The sequence below is a fragment of the Rhinolophus hipposideros genome, assembly GCF_964194185.1.
Source record: "Rhinolophus hipposideros genome assembly, chromosome: 12".
In the NCBI taxonomy this organism is placed as follows: Eukaryota; Metazoa; Chordata; class Mammalia; order Chiroptera; family Rhinolophidae; genus Rhinolophus; species Rhinolophus hipposideros.
This window is the reverse complement of record NC_138058.1, coordinates 46139335-46162042: the sequence shown is the minus strand read 5'-3', so window position 1 is coordinate 46162042 and position 22708 is coordinate 46139335. Positions and strand designations below refer to the sequence as shown.

Here is a 22708-nt window from a genome sequence, read left to right as displayed (position 1 = left end):
CTACATTTCCATCATCATTTCTTGTTGCTTCCTCTTCCTTTCCTCCTGTCTCTGACCTACACAGGCACCCAGCCCAGAATGCATTAAGGTTCCCCATTACAAACTCTTAGGACACACTGCCCTTCTCCTTTAACTTCAGCAACTCCCAACCATTTGCTCAGTGTCTTCTTCAGTAAACTCCATTGTCACCAAGGACAGCCAGTAGATTTATCTGGTTTACAGGTGGTTCCCCAACATCAAGCACATAACCTGAATGGATTATTACATGGGAGGGATGGAAGGTGAGAAAAGCAGGGACAAAAAGAGTTAAAAACGAATAATAAGATTCGAGCAAGCACCTTCAGTTATCCAAACGTGTTTAAAGAAAAAAAAATTTCTTGAGAACAATTCTTTAGTTTACAGAGAAATATTTTAACTACCTTTTGTTTCAGTTATTTTGTTCCCATAGAAGCATTTCTTCAATTATCTATATGAAGAGAAACTTCTGGAACATGACTGAAAATTATATCACTATACCCATAATGATGTAAAGTATCATAGTATAGAATAAATATTACCAATTATCCAACTGAGTAAAACTGAATAAAATAGAGAGGAACCAAGGAAAACCAACTAAGTCACTGCAAGGAAAACCATTCCTTCACATTTACTTAGTATAAAGACAACAGATTAAGAGCATAACTAATGCTTATTTACCTATTTAAGCCAGATTCTGATACTGAGTATTATATTCATAGGAAAATAAGCTAGAAATTGTCCCCAACTTACTGTGATCTATTCATAAAAAATATTACTAAAAAGGAAATTAGCACAATAATCTCACCACTTTGTAATTATAGATATCATTGAAGGCTATACAATTACATGGAATATAATTTAATGCTCTCGAATCGGTCAGAAAAGTATTATTCACCATTTTAAGGATAATGATATTAAGAAAAAAATTAAATAACACACTCAGAGTCACAAGGGTAGAATATAACGAATTCAAACTCAGACACATCCACTTTTTAGGATTTTATTCTTTCTATGAAACTATGTTAAGTTTCATATCTAATTTTTTAAGTCTAGGATTTCTTTTAGGTATTTATTTCCTTTTTATTTTTAATGGAATTTATTCATTTATAAAGAAAAAAAAGCATTTATTTAAAAGATGACAACTACATAAAAAAGTGTATGATAGAAAATTAAAATCTCACCCAGAGCTAAGGAATAGACCTTTTATATCTTCTCAAATACTTTCCTATATATACATAGACATATTTTTGCCATTAGTGAAATCTATTATAAATTGTCTTTTTAACCTAACATGACATGTTTGTATCTTAACTTTAACTCTATCTGAACTTTTTCAAAGTGGCTATGCAGAATTCCATTGTATTGATATTACATAATTGGTTTAAGCAATTTACCTACTGATGAACATTTAGATGGTGGCTTTACTTGATGGGTCCTTGGTTTATTATTTCGTCATTCAGTAAGTTGACCCTTTATGGAATTGGCTTTTAGCAAACTAGGTTCCAATAAATTGATACAAGAACTATTTTGGATGAGAGAGCTAATTCCCAAAACACACAGAACGTGTTCTTCTCAAAGAACAATTCACCCAACTCTTCAAGAAGCATTCCCAGCAATCTCTCTAACCTAAGATCACACAAAACTCGCCGGTAATGAGCATAACAAAATCTACACCTCCTAACTGCTAGGCAAGCCACTTTACCAATTTCGCATCAATTTTCTTGCTGGTCAAATGGCAGCTATAAATCGGCTCTATCAACCAAGTAGAGTATTGTGAGGATCAAAACTATTCTGAAAAGTTATAACTAAATGTTAAAAGTGCCAAACAAACATGTGGCGCTATTTTAAAAGGTTCCCTTATGTGGTGCTATTTTAAAAGGTTCCCTTACTAAATGAAAAAGGATAATAAAGCGTTACATAAGTTTGGAAAATTATCTGAAATATCTAATAAATTTAATGGTTGTTTCAATCATCGTTAAGTTTTAGGTGAAACACACAGAATATGTTTAGAGATTTAAATTTTAATATACAATAAATTAAATTTTTGTTTCAATTATCCTTAATAAAACATTTCAGATATGCTATATATAGTATGCATTTGTTAATTCATTTTTTCACAAGAGAAAATCTGCTCTTTATACAAGATACAAATTGTATGTAAAAGTATTAAATTGAAAGTCCCTTTCCCCAGAGATAACCACAATTAATATTTCTTATGTATCCTCCGAGTTATTTCCTATTGAAACATATACAACATATATACCTATTTTTTTTAAATGTAAAGAAGATACTATATCCATGGTCTGTCATTGTTAATTTTTTTTACATAATGGACATCTTTCCATATTAGTACAAGTAGATCTAAGTATGATATTTTAGAAAAAAAAAAGGAAATTCTATAAAAATCTATAAACCGACCTGTTTTGGATGCACCATCTACAGAACTGATCTTTAACTTTATCAGGAATGTTGACCTTGACTGTCAGTATCTTCAAATTTTCTCCGCGGTTAATTGCCAGAACCTGAGTGCAAACATATATGGCAAAGATTGATAATCAACAATATATACAAATGATCAATTTAACCAGTCAACATTTCTAAAACAATACCGTGGTTATCCGACCTAGATCTGTATCAGTTTTTTATTCATTTATTTACCAAGAGTGCATTTAAAAATAATCATTTCTTTATACTTTTTTCAGGTTTTAAAAAAAATACAATACAAGTACAAAGCCTATGACATTCACCAGAAGAGACTCAGGTGATCTAAAATCTCATTTCAGTCTGTATTAATTGAAAATTTTTGATCATCTGGAAATGGAAGAATATAATTTTTATTTGTGAAAATAAGTTGCTAAGATAAATACAAACATACAAAAATCCCTAAGTGAAATTCTTAATAACTACTAATTTTTACCAATTTTTTGTCAGGACCATCTAAGTACTTTAAATATGTATCTCGTTTAATCTTCAAAGCCACCAATGATATATGTATTGTCATTTTTATTTTATGTAATTTTCCAAGACTAACTTGTCTCAAATCACAAAGCTAACAAGTAGTTAAGGAGGAATTTAAACTAAGATCAGCCGGCCCAAGCTCTTAATATATTAAGAGAGTAACTGTTACGAAATATATTAAAAACACTCCTTAAAGAAGAGCAAACAGCAGAAAGAAGGAAATAATAAGAATAGAGAAATGAACAATATACAGAATAGAAAAACAATAGAAAATATTAACAAAACCAAAAGTTGGTTCTTTGAAAATATCAACAAAATTGACAGACTTTTCACTAAACTGACAGAGAGTAAAAGAAGAAACATTACAGTTAGCAAAATCAGAAATGAAAAAAGGGCCATTACGATGTATGCTACAAAATAAAAAGGATCATAAAAGAATACTATGAACAACTGCATGCCAAATTAGATCATTTAGATAAAATGTACAAATTTTAAAAAGACGCAAACTGCCAAAACAGAATCAAACAGAAGTGGAAAATCTGAAACAATCTATAACAAGAGATTGAATTTGTAATTTAAAAATGTCTCACAAGGAAATGTCCAAGACAAGATGGCTTCACTGCTGAATTCTACAAAACATTTAAAAAATTAACACCAATTCTTCACAAACTCTTCCAAAAACTACAACAGAAGAAAAAACTTCCCAACTCTTTCTACCTATCCTGATACCAAAACCAGACAAGAATATCACAAGAAAAAAACACAGACCACTATGTCTTATGAATACAGAAATAAAGGTCCTCAATAAAATATGAGTAAACCAAATCCAGAAACATATAAAAAGGATTATATATCAGGATCAAGAAGGATTACTCCAGGAATGCAAGGTTGGTTTGACATTGTTTAAAAAATCAAGTAACAATACATCTTATCAGTGGAATAAAAAACAAAATTACATGATCATCTCAATAGATGCAGAAAGAGTATTTGACAAAGTTCGGCAATCATTCATAATAACAAAGTTCGGCAATCATTCATAATAAAAACACTCGACAAACTAGGAACAGAAGGCAACTTTGTCAACATGATAAAAGGCACATACAAAAATCCCACAGAGAACATATTTAATAGTGAAAGACTGGATACTTTCCATCTAAGCTCACAAGGGCGTCTCCTCGTGCCACTTCTATTCAACACTGTACTGGAGGTTCTAGCCAGGGAAATTAGGTAAAAATTTAAAAAGAAAAGAAATAGTAGGCACCTAGATTGAAAGAAAGAAGCAAAACTATTTTCACAAAGTATGATTTTTATATATAAAAAATCCTAAGAAAACCACTAAAAACTATTAGAATTAATAAAAAGTTCAGGAGGATTTCATGATAATCCATTTCTACACACTAGCAATAAACATTTTGAAAATAAAAATTCTTTAAAAATTCTACTTCCCATACACCAAAAGGAATTACTCATGAGTTATTTTAACAAAATAAGTGCAAAACTTATACTCTGAAAACTACAAAACATTGTTTAAAGAAATTAAAGAAGACCTAAATAACTGGAAAAATATTCCATGTACATGGGTCAGAAGGTTTAATATTGCTACCGTGTTTCCCCAAAGATAAGACCTAACCAGACAATCAGCTCTAATGTATCTTTTGGAGCAAAAATTAATGTAAGACCTTATATTGAATTATATTATATTATATCATATTATATCCAGTCTTATAGTAAAATTAAACTGGGTCTTATATTAATTTTTGCTCCAAAAGAATCATTAGAGCTGATTGTCCAGCTAGGTCTTATTTTCGGGGAAACACAGTACCAAGGGGAGCAATATGGACCTTATTCTCAAAAATTTGTAAACTGGTACAGCCACCATGGAAAACAGTATGGAGGTTTCTCAAAAAGTTAAGAATAGAATTATCATACGACCCAGCAATCCCTATTTCTGGGTATCTACCCAAAAAATCTCTAAACATTTATCCATAAAGATATATGTACCCTTATGTTTACTGCAGCATTATTCACGATGGCCAAGACATAGAAACAACAGAAGTGTCTTTCAATAGATGACTGAATCAAGAAGATGTGGTACATAAATATAATGGAATATTATTACTCAGCCATAAGAAAAGATAAAATACTGCCATTTGCGACAACATGGATGGATCTTCAGATTATGCTAAGTGAAATTAAGTCAGATAGAAAAAGGTGAGAACCATATGACTTCACTCATATGTGGGATATAAAACTGAAAGCAACAAACAAACAAGAAAAACAAACAAGCAAAACCTCATAGATACAGACAACAGTTTAGTGATTAGCAGAGGGTGAGGGAGGAGGAGAAGGTGGAAGAGGGTAAAAGAGGTCAAATATGTGGTGATGAAAAGAGAATTGACTGTGGGTGGTGAACACACAATGCAAGATATAGATGACGTAGGACAGAATAGTACACTTGAAACATATAATTTTAGTAACCAATGTCACCCCAATAAATTTAACTGAAAAAATCTGGAGGGAAAAAAAGAGGAAGAGGAAAAATAAAAATTGTGATTGTGTGTTTCAATCTGTATGTTAGTTCCCTGGGGAATTGGCTCAAAGGTTTGCCTTTGTTTTGCCTGTGGCAGAGCTTCCTGGATGGAATTTGTTAAAAGTGTTTAAAGGCAAATGTATTAGCTGCAGCAGTCTCAAGGGGTAAGGAATAACAGGCGGTGACAAGGAATTATAGTGAGGGCAACTAACAGACCAAAATATCCTGGGAAGGAAGAGGCTGGGAAAGAGGTGCTTGAGGCCAAAGGGGCTTTTAAAAGTTCCTACATGTATGAGGGAATCTAAGAGGCCATATGCCTGCTTTAAGACTACACACATGCTCTGAAAACACCTGAGAAGACCTTAAACTTTCACCTCTAACTGACCTTTGGGCTCCATGCAAAGAGGAAGTGATGGCTAAGGCAGAGTTGTAAACAGCCTTGCTAAGTAAGCATTGAAGTGCCCCCACAGAGCCAATCTGGGAGAGCTGTTTTTTGTTTTAGTTCCAGGCATTTAAGGAAATATCTGACAAATAATTCGGTGTCCACTAAGATAAAGAAACAAAGACTTCAGTGGACACACACAACAAAGAATGATACAAAAATAGTTTAGAACTCAATGAACAACAAAAACTCGCAACAGGAATGACAACAAACACTGGGGAGGGAAACAAATCTGATTTTCAGTGCTGCCAACTTTTAATATTCAAAATGTCCACTTTTCAACAAAAAATTGTAGGGTATTCAAAGAAACAAAAAAGTATGACCCATTTGCAGGAAAAATAAATGAATAGGAACTGTCACAGGGGAAGCAAGTATCGGCCTTATGAGACAGATTTTAAATTTAAAGGAAATCATACACAGAGACCTAAAACAAACCAAGAGAACAGTATCTCAACAAACAAAGATATCAAAAAAAAGTTGGAAATTATAAAAAATAACCAAACAGAAATTTGGAGCTGAAAAGTAGAATGATGTATATATAATTCCTTAGTAACATAACAGGCAAATCCAAAGATGTATCATATTACCTATCAGCATGCACAAGCAGTTTCCTTATTTACCTGATGATGTTGAATGCTACTTATGTTGCATGAAAAATTCTGGTAGAGTATAAACTTATCAACATCTTTCTCATTTGCTTTTTTAAAGGACGTTTTTGTCAGAGATGATTGGATACAAATATGTGCATTTTGGCACCTGTTCAAATACACAAATAATTAAAAAAAACAAGTAATTAATACATGTAGAAAGAAACACGGTATACAAAATAAAGCTAGCAAAAAAGTGAAGTCATTACCAAATGAGCTATTTTTATATGATACCCAACTATAAAAATGTTATTGACCCATTAAAAGAGGACTGCCTATTTATACTAGCATAGGTCCTACAGATTTATTTGTCAACCCAATCCTCCCATAAAATGCCTGAATGAATTCAAATACCATCAACAGTTATACAAGAGACCAAAACTATCTACGAAGATTCTGACCAAAAGCTAGGTCTAAACATCATCCTTTTCTAACCACTGAGTCAGTCAGTCAAAACCAATTAAAAACTAAAAAGAAGAGAAAAAAGAAAATATCAGGAAAGCTTCCAATGACAATGTATAAAACTGAACCAAATTTCAGCAGTATAATTATTTATAAAAAACACATTTTAAAAACCTAGGCACTTCTCCTACTTCAACTCTTTCTTGCTAGGGCCACTGAGAAAACAGAAAAGTTCTCTCCCTTTTATTAACAAAAAAACCCTGACAAGCTTTAGTAGTCAACTGATTCATATCCACCTTTCCTCTTGTCTGCACAGGTCACACAGCTGGAGTGTGGAGAGAGAGGCAGAGCAGAGTTCTGGCAAAATCCTGTCTTCCCTTCTGATATACAGCCCAAAAGGAAGGACAGAGACTATAATAATGAAGGTTTAAATTAATACCTTATTTTAATGAGGCATAAAATCCATAAACCCAAGTAGAGTCTAGATCAAAGAGTTTTAATCTCTGATAAATTGGGATGTGATACCATGGATAAACTGTTCTCCACCAGTTAAAATTCATTCTCAGATCAGTACTGTTATCCATACCTGATATCAAACATTCTCAAGTTAGCCTAATCACTGGGAAACATCAGAAATGAGATATGATAAAATTAAGTACACACATCATGTTTAAAGAGCAATGCCACCCACTCTAATCTCTCTGTAGCATATGTTGTGTAATGCAGTGGTTTTTAAATGGTGTCCTCAGAAACCCTCCACAGAGGTGCTTCAGTATAAGGAAGATGAGCAGGTAGAGTTCCAGGCTCCTGCCCAGAATTAAAGCAACTTTGCTTTTATGTTTTATATATTAGGGTTCCGTTGTTTGAACAGAGTTCTGCTACTTTAAAAAAAAGTCTCAGAGTCTTTAATAAACACTGGTCTTAGCACTACCCATCTGGACCTTTACAGGATGAGTCCACAAAGCAGAAAACTTTAAGAAGAGTTACTCACGATTTCCGAATGAAGTCAAGTGTGTCTCTGTCTTTAGCAATCATGTCTGCTAAAATATGCTGCACTCCTGTTTCAATGTCCTTGAGTGTTGAAAGCCCTTTAGGGAAAAGGGAAAAAGTAAGAACTACAGAGTGGTTCTTAAGTTTATAATTAAATCACAATAAGTTTATTCTAGTCAAAATCAAACCTTAAATTGACAAACTTAAGACAGCAAAGTATCATGGCAGTGACTAGCTTTCCTCACCAACAAAAACAAGTCTCCGAAAGCAATCATCCAGGACCTTCACATACCATGTAGCCTAAGTGGGGAAAACAATGCACCTCTGGAGCCAGCTGCCTGGTCTAATCCTGGTTCCACCACTGACTAAATGTGTGACTCTAGGCAAGTTACTTGACCTCTCGGTGTCTCAGTCTCCTATAAAAGTAGACTAACAGTATCTACTTCATGAAGTATTTACAAAGATTAAGCATGCTATGGGAGATAGACATTAACTGAATCAGATCCCAAGTTATACTATTTCAGTCCAGTTACAAAAATTCTTTATAAGTAGTTTCATTAATATTCCTATTTCGGTTTATGAGGCATGTATTCACATTTTCAGTGACCTACTTGAATTTAACAAATCTCATAAGCACAAAAGAAGAGCCATTATGTGGCTGTTCACCTTCATAGTTGATTGTCTATTAATGGTATATTAAGTTCTTCCAAATGCTTTTGATTTGCTAATTTACAGCAGTGAGTCTGGTATATTAATGGCCCCTATGATATCAACTTATATAATTCAGAGAGATCATTTGCATTGCTTTCTTTCATTTCTTTTGTGTTTATTGTTCTATTTCCATTAAAGTTTTTTTTTCTTCATTGCATTAAAGCTTGAATTACACAAGGGTAGCACTGAGTATCATAATATGCTTTTCTGACAGTATAGTTTTAATGAGTAATGGTACAAAAGACAAAGAGAACTAGAAGACCAAAATATGGAGTAATTAATACAAAGAAAATGCCTTGCTGGGTTTTGTTATGATAACTAATCTTAAGTATTAAAGTAATTACATTTATTTTAAAGAAATTTAAAGAAAGAAATTTGGCCACTGAGATCAATAGGAATTCTGTTTACATTTTAAGAGAATTTCCCTATGAGGAAATTTTCAGGAACAAATTACCTTTGAGAGGTGAAAGACTGTACATGTAAAGGACTTAGAAAAGCTACGGCACATAGTAAGCAGTCAATAAATATCTACTTTCATGTTAGCTATCTCCCTAGGTCAGTCTTCATTTAAGAAAAAACTTTTACTATCCTGGAGTTCCAAAGCATCTCACAGCATCATTACACAAGTTTAATGAGAACACCATGGTGGTAAATCAGTAGTAAAGATGGAACCTACATTGAGAACCATTAATGAGAGAACAGAAATAGGAAATTATAGATTTTGCTATTATAACAAAGGCCTTTGAAAAGCCCCCATCATTTGGGAGGAATACAGTTCGTAAACCTTATGTAATTAACATTATTCTAGATCTCCAGAGCAATGTTTTGTAAAGTACAGTCTAAGGACCCGAAAATAAATTCACACTAGGTACTTGTTAAAAATATAAACTCCTAGACTCTGGGATTTTATTGTTTTAGAGTATCGCAGATGATTGTGATACTCATTAAAGTTTAAAATCTATTGCTACAGAGGTACCCTGAACTACCTCTTGAGCAGTGGTTCTCAATGGGAGATAGAAATTATCAGTCATTCAGGAAGCTTGCTCAAATTATATACCTCTTCTCAGTCCAACTAGGGAGAGAAAGGACTGGAAAAGAGTCTTGTGTGTTTTGAAAAAGCACCTTCTCCCATCAAAGAGAACTGATCTTTGGGGTTTACTACAGCCAAGGATAATAGGAGTTCCAAAAGTTGAACAACTCAGTGAAATCAGGAGAAAATAAGGTCCACAGAACCAGAAAACCATATTCCTTCCCTTTTAGTGAAAGCTTTCCAGCTGTAGATTCTCCAAACCTCCACAACTGTAACAAAAAATGAAAAACCAACATTTCTTTTCACTTTATCTGCACTAAGGCCACCTCTTCTTATATACAACAGTGCTAAACAATCAGCTACTCTCTTTGTATACAATATAGGGGAATTCTGGATCTTCTATGATGTAATCCATTTGTGGCATACTATACTTTTTCTATTAAGACCAAATTCTTGTTGGCCAGAGGCAAGTTAGAAAGCAAGATGTGCCTTCTATTGGGGAAAAATAAAACACTGAAATATCTGGAATCATAAATATTTCTTTGAGGAATGATGGGAATGATGAAAATACTTCTTTAGGAAAACAGTAATACCGGGGTGTCCAAACTTTTTTCAACGTTTTTCACCAAGGGCCATATGCGGTAAAATACACAAACAGCCGGGCCACTGACTCGAGGTGAAGTACGTATTGCCTCACCTGGTTTATTTAAGTAAACTAAATATATTTTTGGAATTTGCTGCGGGCCAATAAAAAACGGATTGTGGGCTGCAGTTTGGACAGCCCTGCAGTAATAGAATTGAGGGTAATCATGATTATATGTGCAGCATAAAGAATGAGGGGGTAGAAAAAGGGAAACACATTCCAAGCAAACTTTAAAAAGCAGTATTTAGCTTGTTTGAAATTAATTACAATTCTTCTACATTTGTGATCAGAGTGAAAGAGAGGAAGTAAAGCAAACAGAAAGTCCTGATGTGGTGTTAGTACTCCTGTAACCGCTGGGTCCTGACCTACCCTGACCTATCCCCATAACCAGAAGTCTCACCAAGTATCCATTATCAAGTAGTCCACAAGTATCACCATATTTGACAATCAAAACCTACCCTGTAGGCACTCTATATGAGTGAGAACTAAGGAAAACTTTGTATCAAAGGAGGTAAGAAGTAGAAGGAAAGGAAATCAACCTTAAGAGAAAAATTAAAATAAACGGTAAACCTTTACGCATCCAACATTCTGAAAGCTCCAAAATTCAATTTTAACAAAACATACCATGACTGAGCACTGATAGTTCCCCCTGTGGCCAACCTTAATGCATGGCTATAGTCTTAGCTACCATTAAAACACTAAATGGTGCAACCATTTAAAAATCTAACTAAAAATAAACATTAAAAAATTAATCAAACTTGAATTTCACTCATTTCAATCCATCTCCATATTCAAATAATACTAATCTGCCTTTTCATTATTGCTCTTTTCAAAATATGTATTAAGATGTATTTGTATATGAACAGATAAATGTATGTATTTTTACAGACACACATACGCAATTATTTTAGTTGCAAGTTCACATTTGCTGAAGTATTTAAGACAAAAACAGGTTATGGTATGCACATGGTATGCACAGTTGAGCAGATTGTGGGTTTTGTTATCAGATACTGCCCCCTACAGACACTTATGTCTCCCAGCATTAAGAATCAACAGAAGCAAAAACACTAGAATGAGTAGGAATGAGCATCAGTCTCCCCATTAAATCTATCAGAACACTCCTGAAAAAAGGCAACCTATTCCAAAGCTCTCACTCGCAGGCCCTCATTTTGATAATAAGACCAATGCATCTTGACATGCATCAGATGTCACTTTGCTCGGGTTTTTCTTAGAAATAGCTCTGTCTGCCTTCCTTCCTCTCTTTGTCATATACACACACACTCACAAAAGTTAGGAAGATATACTTCAGAAAAAGACAAACACTTGATTCCTGCAGAGAAGTGTGAGACTAGAGCTTCATTTTATACTTCCTGTATGTCAGAACTGTTGAAATTCTTTCTAAAGATAGATATGACTTTTATAATTAAATTTTTAGAAATAGGATAAAAGTTTTGAAAGACAATATAGTAGAAACTTTATAACCTTAAGATGTGATGGGATTTCTTTAAAAAGACAAAAAAACAATTATCTTAAAAATGAAGATTAATAAATTGAAAATATTAATAAATTAACTATGATAAAACTAAGCCCTTCTATTTACCTAGAGACAGCATAAAGAAAGTGAAAATAGAAGTTACAAACTGAAAGAGAAGATTTGCAACCCATATAACTGAAAAAGAATATCTTAATATGCTTATAAATTAATATGAAAAAGAGAAACAACATAATAGGAAAATGGGCAAAAGTCTAGAACAGGTACTTCATCAAGAGGAAAACTGAATGGCTAAGCAGGAGGTCTATCGGAATTTATTTTATAAAAATTATTCATTCTTTATACGCTGTATTTTTTATACAGTCATTACTTACTGAAACAAAATTTTTAACATAAGTTTTCAAATTAAAAGAAAAAGAAGACACAAGGCTGATTTCTTTAAATAAAACCGTTACCTTTGGCGTTGGGTTGAATGTAAGACAGCAGATTGAGCTCCCCTGGATTCTCGAGCAGTGTCCTGGCTGCTCCTTCTAATCCCAACTGCCTTGCTCTCTGGGCTTTGGTGCCTTTGCTCCCAGTTTTATAAGGAGTTGACTAGGAAAAGGTCAGAAAACATACCACATCATTCAGCTTTAAAAACAAAAGTTAAATCAGGAAACAAAATTGGAGGACACAGTGAGAATGCTAAAGGCATCCTTATGGCAACCCTTTCATCTGCCTTCAGAGATGAATTAATGGACTAGATAATATTAATACTAGGTGTATGAAGATGTTTGATCCTTGTACGGTTCTTTACATTTTTAATATATGCTTAAAATTATTTTTTGTTTGGATTCACTCATCTTAAAAACTCAGTGCCTGGAATGCAAGAACTGTAAGGTCCTCTCCTCAACTCCAGAAAGTTCCTCTAACAGCTGTCAACACACAATGCTTCCACTCCTTAGTCCATTCACTCCTCAACCTGCCGCCATCTGTCTTCTCTCCCACACATCTTACCGAAAGTAGTATCACAGAGACCCACAATGATCCCGATTACCAAATACACAATTTTCAATCCATATCTAGCCAAATCTTTCTGCAACATTTAATTATTTAACTAGTGATCGTTACCTCCTAAAACTCTTTTCCCTCGTCTTCCATGCTATCGTCATAACTCCTGAGTCTCCTCATACTTCTCTGTTCTTTCCACTTCTCATTCTTAGGCTCTGCCTTCCTCCACTCATGCTTCAAAAGTCAGTGTCCCTCAATGGTCTACCTTGACCTGCCTACCCCCACCAACTCTCCTTGCGTGAAACCTTCCATTCTCATGATTTCAAACACCAATTACATGGTGACGACACTCACATCTAGGCCTATGGCTCAGGATCCTCCCTCAGGCTTCCCACTTCTACAACCTACTCTCCTTTTCCCGTATTTGACTGGGAGTTCCTTGAAGACAAGGACTATGAATTATCCATCTTTGTAAACCCAAGAGCCTAGCACAGATGAGCATCTAACAGATACTGATTGAATAAAGAATAAATATTTTGTTGAATTAAATAACGATGACTGATGACTTTAGCTTTTTATTTCTAGGTCTTCTTTAACTATAAATAGACTCAAATCATAATATACTCAAGTTTACATTAACAGATAAAAGGGCTCCTTACCACATGTTCTAGTTCTTCAAAAGTTTTACAGTTCAGCAACGCTTTTAACAAGCATTCAGTCATCTTCCCCTCCTTCTTAATTTTCTGGATTGTACTATGAACCTTCTTTGCCACAGTCCTGAAAATAAAAGCTTTTGTAATATACAGGACCTATATGTCAAAACTTTCTTTTTGCAGCTATCTCAAACTTACAGAAAAGTTGCAGGTAAAGGAAAAAGAACTTCTTTTCCCCTCTGAACCATTTGACAATAAGGTCCATAACCTAATATGCATTTTCTAGAAACAAGAATCTTCTACATAACAATATAACCATCAAAACCAGGTAGTTAATGCTCATATGCTACTATCATGTAATCCTCAGACCTCAGCATTTATGTTTCACCAATTTTTTCCAATAATGTCCTTCATAATGAGTTAGTTCAGTTAAGACTCATGGGTTACATGTAATTGCCATGTTTCAGTTTCTCCTTCATTTCAAAGCCTTGATTTAGAATGCTCCACGCCAGGTATTTTGTAGAATGTCCTAGTTTGGATTTCTCTAATGTTCCCTCCCAATTTGACTCAGATGGTGTATCTTTGGCAAAAATATCACAGAAGTGATGCTGTGTTCTTCTCACTGCATCTTATGTGACAAATAGGTGTTACAGTAATACTCATTTGCCCGGTGCTAATTAACTTTGATCATTTGATTAAGGTCATATTTGTTGGTTTCTCCATAAACTAGGTATTCTTTATTCCCTTTGTAATTAAATATTTTGTGGCAAGTACTTTGATTATTCCATTCCTCACTAAATTTTCAATTTATTCACTGATTTATTTATATCACTATGGGCTCATGGTTTCTGGGGTTTTTTTTCTTTTTTCAGTCATTATGATTCATTACTATCATTTATTTTAACACTCAAATTGTTCTGTTTGGCCAGAAGTAACCCCTTTAAGCTAGTTCGGTGCCCTTTTGACATGTCTCCATCATTCTCTAAGCACTTCCTTATTCTCTGGCACAAAATATTCCAAACTCATCTTTTACTTTCACTACCCCAGCCCTGGAATCAGGAGAATGGTACTGAGACACCAACTTATGGGTGCTCACTGCTAATGGGCATCACAGCTCAGAATAAGCACACCTAGCACCCATAATTTATTTCTAAATACCGTTCTCCACTAAACAGAACCAGGATTTCATACAGAAAAGCAGATTCTAGGAGTCAATATACAGGGATAAATGCACGGTAGGGGCAGGGGCAAGGCACAATTGTTCTACCACTTTATAATGACTTTTTACTGTGAATATGCAATTCTATTGTTTATTTAATGCCCCTTGTCTTATTTCATTACTTGTTCCTATTTATAGGATCTGCCTAATAACAGTATTGCTAAAATATGGGCAAAAGTAAGAGAGATGTTAATATAAATTATTAAAAATAATTGATGAAAAGAAAACTAAATCTACTTATAAAAAAAACACAACTAAACTAAAAGCAGAAGATTTAAATTAAAGAGGAAGAACATGTAGTCCTTAGATTACGACCTGTATGTCTTGCACAGCCCTGCTAGCCCAAGACTATTCTCAGGGTTGAAGCCTACCAGGACCATTTTGACAAAAGACCAATGTCTCATTGGCCTGAATATAAGAGAAGAGGTGTCTAGAGAAAATACAAGAAACTTTTATTACTATCCATAAATATACTCTTTAATTTACTTTTTGAACAGTGACTCTCAGTAAGAAATATATTTTACTTTGCAACCCTGTATGCGTATATATATATATATGTGTGTATATACATATTATATATATATATAACTGAAATAATTTCATGAAACAATATTTACCTTTAGCACATAAACTGCACTCTTACACTTTCTATTCTGTTTCATATTTCTTAAATGGTAATGACCTACTAAACTGATTTTACTACTCATTTATGGGTAGTGATGAACAGGTCGAAAGCCAATGCTTGAAACATAAAAAATGCCAAGCTCAAGAAAAATAGAGATCTTATCTCATTGCCAAAAAAATCCGCATGATATAGAAGTTTTCTAAGCCACAGTCAATGCCCCCAATTACTTCAAGAAACACTCCACTACTAATATAAGAATGGGACTCTCTTGCAGTAAAAGAGTTTTTTATAGAAAAAAGAAAATAAGAATCATGACATAAAGTTTCTTTATATCCCCTATACATATAACCAAATGTTGTTAGGATACCTTAAATTTTTTAAATAAGCTATTCTGCTTGTTTGTGACACTTGTACAATTTCAGATCCTAAAAGCCTCAGATTTTGTTCATTACCTTGCCTTCAATCAAACTGAACGCTTACTTAAGAAAATGTAAACTGCTTGCCTTCCAGTTATAGCCTATAGGTGGTTTTGTTTGGCTCATAAGTTTTTTACATTAAAAACCCAGATTACCAAGATTCTTTTCAGAAACAGGAAGATCTGGCAAACCGGGCAGACAACACTGTATGTCAGTCAGTAATCTGGGGAGATGGTAGAGGCTGCCCCTCTTAGACTTGTGATCTCTGGTTTGTATCCCTTGCTGCTTGATTTTACTAGCCTGGTCCTGAAGATGTGAGTCTGAGACCACTTAATTAGCTAGCCATTTACATTTCTGGGTTGGCTAACTGATTTTGCCTCTCAATGAAGTGTAACTCTCCACATATTACCATTTTAATCCTCCTGGCATTAAAAGTACTTCAACAAAAGAGGTGGAAAAGTTAGTGAGCTGCAAGTTCCCCCAAATCACAGGAAGCTTGTAAAACTAACCCTTAGTACTTATAGAATGGCTTGATGGTAGTATTATATCCCATTTTAATCAGATCCTTTTTGTAGACTTGAGGATACACAGCATGGTACCTGGCATGTAGGAGCCACGCAATAAATGCATGAATGTACAGTGTTTTTATAAACTTTACTGAGTAATATAGTCTTACAGTCTTTATAGTTTCTATGTGTATTTCTGAGTTATTACAGTAAGTCCAGAGGCGTAATTTCTTAAAAGAGTACTTTCCATTCTATTACCACACAAAACTTACAATCCACTATATTAAATTAACAACCCTTTTAAAAGAACAGAAAAAAGAAATATACATATTTCCTGCCAAACTCTATACTGTTAAAGAACTCTCCATTTAGGGACTTTACACTTTTATATAAGTTGTTGAAGATTTAGACTAAAATGTTATTTTTCTGAGTTTCCTGCTGACAGTCCTAATTTTGCCATTATACAATTATTTCTATGACAAGATGACAGTCAAACTCTTAGGCATACACTCTCTCTGTAAACCACTTTTTCACTGATACATGCCCAATCTATGCATAAACACACCAGCAGAGGGGCTCTGTACACTTCTAAATAAGCGAAATAGAGCTGACTTCCTCTGTCAGAATGGGACCAAATCCAGATAACAATTCAAAAATAACACAACATTGAAACTGCAGAAATATATTGTCATTCATTTCCTCACCATTCCTCCTCATTGGCTCACATATCCTCTTTCTCTTTACACTAGGCTCATCCCATTCCAGATTTCTTACCGTAGCTCCTCCAGGGTTTGTTGAACTTCTCTCAAGGAATCAGCATCAAGGTTATTAATGAGTTCTTTTCGATAACGTATAATGAAGGGAATTGTGTTATCATCATTAAAGAGACGAATGATGTTGGCACAAACCCAAGGTTCAATATTAGTTCTCTCAGACAAAACCTGTAAATTAAGTACATTTAGTGATTTAAATCTTGAAAATGAAACATCTATATTATAATGCATAGTTTACATCAAATTTTCCCCAGTCACTTAAAAACTAGTTGCTGTGGTTAAAAAAAACCTGTATAAAATACACATACAAATTGACAATCACAAAATAGTCATTTTACTAATTCAATAAAATCCAGTTGAAACCACTCTGTAAGGTATCCTTCATATCTCAATGAGATACTCACTTTTTCTCTCTCAGACTGGACGCAAATATCAAGGAGTTGGTAACTCACTGTGTTGTCATGAGTGATGGGAAAAGATACTTTCCGTAACAGCTAGTGAGAAAGTACAATGGTATAACCTCTGCAGGAAGAGCAATTGGACATCTATCAATATTTACAGGACATAAACTCTTTGACCCAGCAATTCCACTCCTAGGAATCCATCCTGATATAGTTATTGCTTTGGGAAAGGATATGATTTATAGTGATTTTTTTTGGAAGAACTGTTTCCAGCATAGTAAAAGTCTGCAAAAACTTAAGTCTGCAATGGGGAATTGGTAAATAAATTATGATATGCCCAGAGTAGAACACCATGCAATTACTCTTACATGAACTGATACTAAATGATTCACAAGAACTGGGAACATGGCTTACTTTTGGGAAAGGTAATTGATTTGGTGAGAATTAGAATAAAAAGATCCTTCTGTATCTTTTAAATTTTCTATCATATACATGTGGTACTATATATTCAAAATAATTCTTAAAAAATACAAGTCTACAGGTTTCAGCAAAAGGTACATACACGTAGGTAGAAAAGTAATAGAAGTCAGCCTGAAGAAGAGAAAGAATGAAATACAGTTTCAATAACTGTTCACAAAACTGAAGCAGATTTTTCACAGTAAAGCACAGAAGGCATACGTTTTGTTATTATTTCCATCTTGATATGCAAGATCTGCCAAAAATGGAAGAAAAGAAAACCTACGAAAATTACTAAAGAATTATTATAATCAACTGGTTACCAAAATCAAGTCACTACATAAAACAGACTGAATTTCAAAACTGCAGATGAAATAAATGGCTAAACTTCAGAGACTATTAAGAATACTCTCATTCCTCTGGACATCTTAAATCCTGAGGCCTTCATCTTATCACCCACTCTGATGATTAGTATCAACTTTCTAGTGAGGATGCCAACTTCACATCTCCAGCCCTGGCTCTCTTCCACCCGAGTTCCAGAATCATTTAGCCAACTACTTGACCTACTGTCTTGAAACCTAATGGGCCTCTCAAATCTTTCATTTGCAAAGTGATTTTCCTCTCAAACGTATTCCGCCTCCAGTTTAACCCTTATTATGTCCATTCAAACAGCAGTTCAAGCCTGAAAACTGAGAGTCTTTAACTCTTTCATCTCCTTCAACTCTTAAATCCACTCCATCATAAGAACCAGTCTACTCTTAATTGCAAAACACTTAAGTCTGTTACTGACCTTCATTTCCCTTTCCCATCCCCCAGTCTAGTTCAAGCCTATTACTACAATAGCCTTTAACTGTTCTTCCTGCATCCACTCCAATCCCATCTATTCCAATCTCTACCGTGTTTTCCCGAAAATAAGACCTAGCCGGACAATCAGCTCTAATGCATCTTTTGGAGCAAAAATTAATATAAGACCCGGTCTTACATTAATTATATTACATATTAGAACCAGTCTTATAGTAAAATAAAACTGGGTTTAAATTTTTGGTTCAAAAGAGCCATTAGAGCTGATTGTCCGGCTAGGTCATATTTTCAGGGAAACATGGTATAAAGCAACAATAGTGATCTCCAAAATGTATACTGGATCATGTCACTTGACTGATCAAAACCTTTCAATGATTTTGCATTGCATTCAGCATCGTAACTCTTTTTCATGACCCCCCCCCCCAAATGACCTCCCTCTCCAACCTCATCTTAGCCAGTCTTACCCTCATTAGAAGCCTGCCGCAATAGCCTTTTCTCAATTCTAGAACAAGCAGGGTGCTTTCTTCTTTAGAGACCTTCATGAGGATGCCCCCTTATTCAGAAATGCTCCTCTTGCCCGATATCTTCCCTGACCCCAAGAAAATCAAACTCCTTAGTATTGTCTCCCTCAAACTTGTACCTTTTCCTATTCCAGTCAACATCATCACCTTCTACCACAGAAACTTTCAGGGATATTGTACTTATCTCCTCCAACAATACCTCCTCACATGAAGTGGCTGTATGGCTTGAGAGCACTTGACCTCAACTGTCAGTGTGGCCAGAAATTAGTCTAGTCATCAAGAATCTCAAGATCTGTGCTGGAATTCTGGACAAAGGTACAATTTCTTCATCTGGAGAAACAGGGTGTATACATGTAGAATCTCGAAGCTGAGGATGGTAGTGCTAAGACAATCATGGAGGAACCATTTTAGTTTAATGACTAAACTTTCCTGTTACATAGGTCAATAAATCTTTTTCTGCTTAAGCTCGTTTGATTTGGGTTTTCTTATTGTAACCAAAAGCACTCCAGTCAACGTCCTCAATATCAATGTGAGTAGGGTTTCCAAATTCCCGACATTTTGGAACCTTCGGGAATTGAGAATGGGAAGTCGTATTTCCCGAGAATTCCCGAAATCATCTTTTTTTATTTAATTTTTGTTGATCACCTGTAATAATGGCTATTAACAGTAAATGTTAATAAACAGAAAAGCCATAGAGAAGGTGGGACAACTGGGGTTCGTGGCCCCGGCGCAGTCTTTCAGAGGTTTTGAGACATTCTTTTATGTAAAAGGTTGACGCAAAACTTGAGTAAATAAAATTTCCTAAATGGAAGTCGACCGGAATTTCATGACTAGTACATCCCTTGCCCTGAGTGCTAAACAGGTCACTACGGTATAGTTTTGGCTAGGTTTCTGTTATATTTCAGGTTTTCTCAAAATATAAACAATGTAATACAAACTTTATTTAACCAAACCTCATAGTATACAGTGAGTTTTTACATACACAACACAATGTAGTAACATTCTCAATCTCATTTAAATATTTTATTTATTAAACATTAATAGAAAACAAATGCAAATATTATTCATTTGAAAGTTTAAAAAATACTTCAAATAGATTTTATTTGTCATTTTTAAAATGAAACTTTAAGAAACATAGAGCATTAATTGCCCGATCAGACAATCGTGATCTGTGCTTTGTAACCAATATACTTGATGTGGAAAAATTTCTTTCATTGTCTATAGATGTTGGTCGAATTGTTATGAGTGCATCTAAAAGCATTTTCAAGTTGGGAGTGAGAGAATGCGTTGCTTCATATAAGCTCATTTCCTTCCTTAGAGAAGCAAATATTTTGTCTGCATGTATAGGGCTAGACTTTGATGTTGAAATTGATATTGCTTTAGTCAATTCACACTTCAGATCAGATTCTGATTTAATGTCAGAACTCTCTGTATGGACATCCTTTATTTCTTCTCTTGGAACTTCTGCTGTAAATGTTCCTTTAAAAAGTCTTTCCATTAATGACTTCGCCAATCGTGCAATTTCATTCTTACTTGACAAGGCAAAAAATTCATCCTCTTCCATCTCGCATAGACAACTAACGTTGCTCAAGTACTTTGTGAGAGACACAAGATCCCTATTTCTACGTTTAACCAATTCAAATTTTATTTCCTTTAAAAGCATTTGGCTCATTGAAGAATTCTGTTTTTCTAAATTACTGAACAGGAACTTAAAAATTCCTTCACTTGTGAGAATATTAGCTTCTCTGTTGCTTAAGGCTTCAACTGCTAATCTTACAGGTTGTAAGCAATTCAACATACCTCTCAATATTTCATAATACTCTTCTTTCCATAAGTGATCAAGTTTCAGCTCTCGTAAAACAGTCTTAATCGGATTTACGATCTTTAAAAATCTCTCTATCATTCTCTCCAGGGTGTTCCAGCGTGTTTTACAGTCCAAAATGACTTCTAATTCCCTCTTTTCACTCTTGGCTATTTCTTGCTGCAAAAGAGAATTTTTTACTGGAGAATATTTAAATACTTTCACAATTCTTCGTACACTGCTAATTGCCGAAGATAGATCATCTCGCAAATCATACTGATCAGCTCGGGCCACACCAACTAACTCAGAATCACTGTTACCATCTTGCTCGTATTCAGAATCTGTATTGAATTCACTATCACTACTACAAGTCACTGATGCTTCACCTTTCAACTTTTTAACATAAAATACTTTTGTTACAGCTAGATGTAGTGCACAGTTGTAGCAGAACTGTTGAATAGTTGGTGATAATTTTCCAAATTTCTCCGTAACAGCTGCACCATCACTTGTAATTGCAACTGCATCACTTTCAAGTTTTAACTGAAAGTTTTCTAATCTTTCCTGAAGCAAGGATAACACTTTTTCCGCAGGACAGTTCCCATGTATTCTTATTAAACCAAGGTTCATAGAGGTCTCATTGCAGTATACGTGAACATTCATGTATCTGCGATTCTTGCAACTGGTCCACTCGTTTACTGAAATACTCAGTTTTTTATTATCACATTTGAATACATCCAATTTCTGGATGTACAGTTGTTTCACTTTACTATAATAATTATGTATTAGTGTCATAACTGAAGATGGACTCCTTGGCAACTGCATTCCTTTGCTTGTGAAACTTTCCCTAATAAACTCACTTTTTGTGATGGTGTTGATTGATATCCCATCCAAGGCTGCTAATTTGCTTACGGTTTCTTCTAAATCCAGTCCCTTGACATAATGTAAAATTGTCGTTCGTCTCTTAGAAGATGAAGGCATTGGCTCATTATTCAATCCAGACTTTTTTTTCCTTTTCATTCCATGGATGTATTCTAGGTGCCTATGTAGACCGCTGGTTGATGATGCTTTGCACTGCAAAGTTTTGGAGCATATCTGGCAACGAGCTGATTCTTTATCTTTATCTTTTCTAAAATATTCCCAACATTCTTTATACTCTTTACTCATTGTGACGGCAAACTATAAAAAAATATTAAAATATGTATTTATTAAAAATAACAATTGATAAAATTAAGAAAGACCTATATTCTGCAGCGAATATTTATAGCTAAAACGTGCCACAAAACATTGATATGAGATGGAAATTATTGTAATATTGGAACAAAATATTAGCAGTGCAAGTTGTTTTTAAATAGACTGACTTACCCACAGCAGCTGAGAGCCAAGAACACTCACATACATCCCAATCATCAGCCGCAAACCAACTGATCGAATGTGGTTGGTAGTATCGGCCGTCACGTGGAAACGATTCATCATGGACAACAGAAAATAGTTTGTATTTACACAGAAATGTTTATTTTCACAACCGAGGATTTGATTACAATGTCATATTAAGGTAAACTACCTTAATTTCCTTAGTTAGCTCACATGAAGATGACTTTGTAGTCATATCCGGGGTTGTGGAAATAAACATTTCTCTGTGTAAATACAAACTGTTTTCTGTTCTCCATGATCAAATGTGCTCGA

General features: G+C 34.4%; 1 protein-coding gene across 6 annotated transcripts in view; it reads right to left on the bottom strand.

The window, feature by feature from the left end:
* The window catches only part of SRBD1 (S1 RNA binding domain 1), a 179713-nt gene that overhangs the window by 138821 nt on the left and 18184 nt on the right, over positions 1 to 22708 (bottom strand). For 3 of the 6 annotated variants that reach the window (XM_081069689.1, XM_081069688.1, XM_081069690.1), the window contains exons 5-10: positions 17047 to 17213; positions 13513 to 13630; positions 12319 to 12457; positions 7989 to 8085; positions 6569 to 6704; positions 2437 to 2540 (exon numbers count right to left, since the gene is read on the bottom strand). In XM_081069689.1, the coding sequence (XP_080925815.1) occupies positions 2437 to 2540; positions 6569 to 6704; positions 7989 to 8085; positions 12319 to 12457; positions 13513 to 13630; positions 17047 to 17213 (761 nt within the window). Of the gene's footprint in view, positions 1 to 2436; positions 2541 to 6568; positions 6705 to 7988; positions 8086 to 12318; positions 12458 to 13512; positions 13631 to 17046; positions 17214 to 19869; positions 22202 to 22708 lie in introns of those variants that run through there. The other 3 variants (XM_081069692.1, XM_081069691.1, XM_081069693.1) reach the window with 1 other exon arrangement.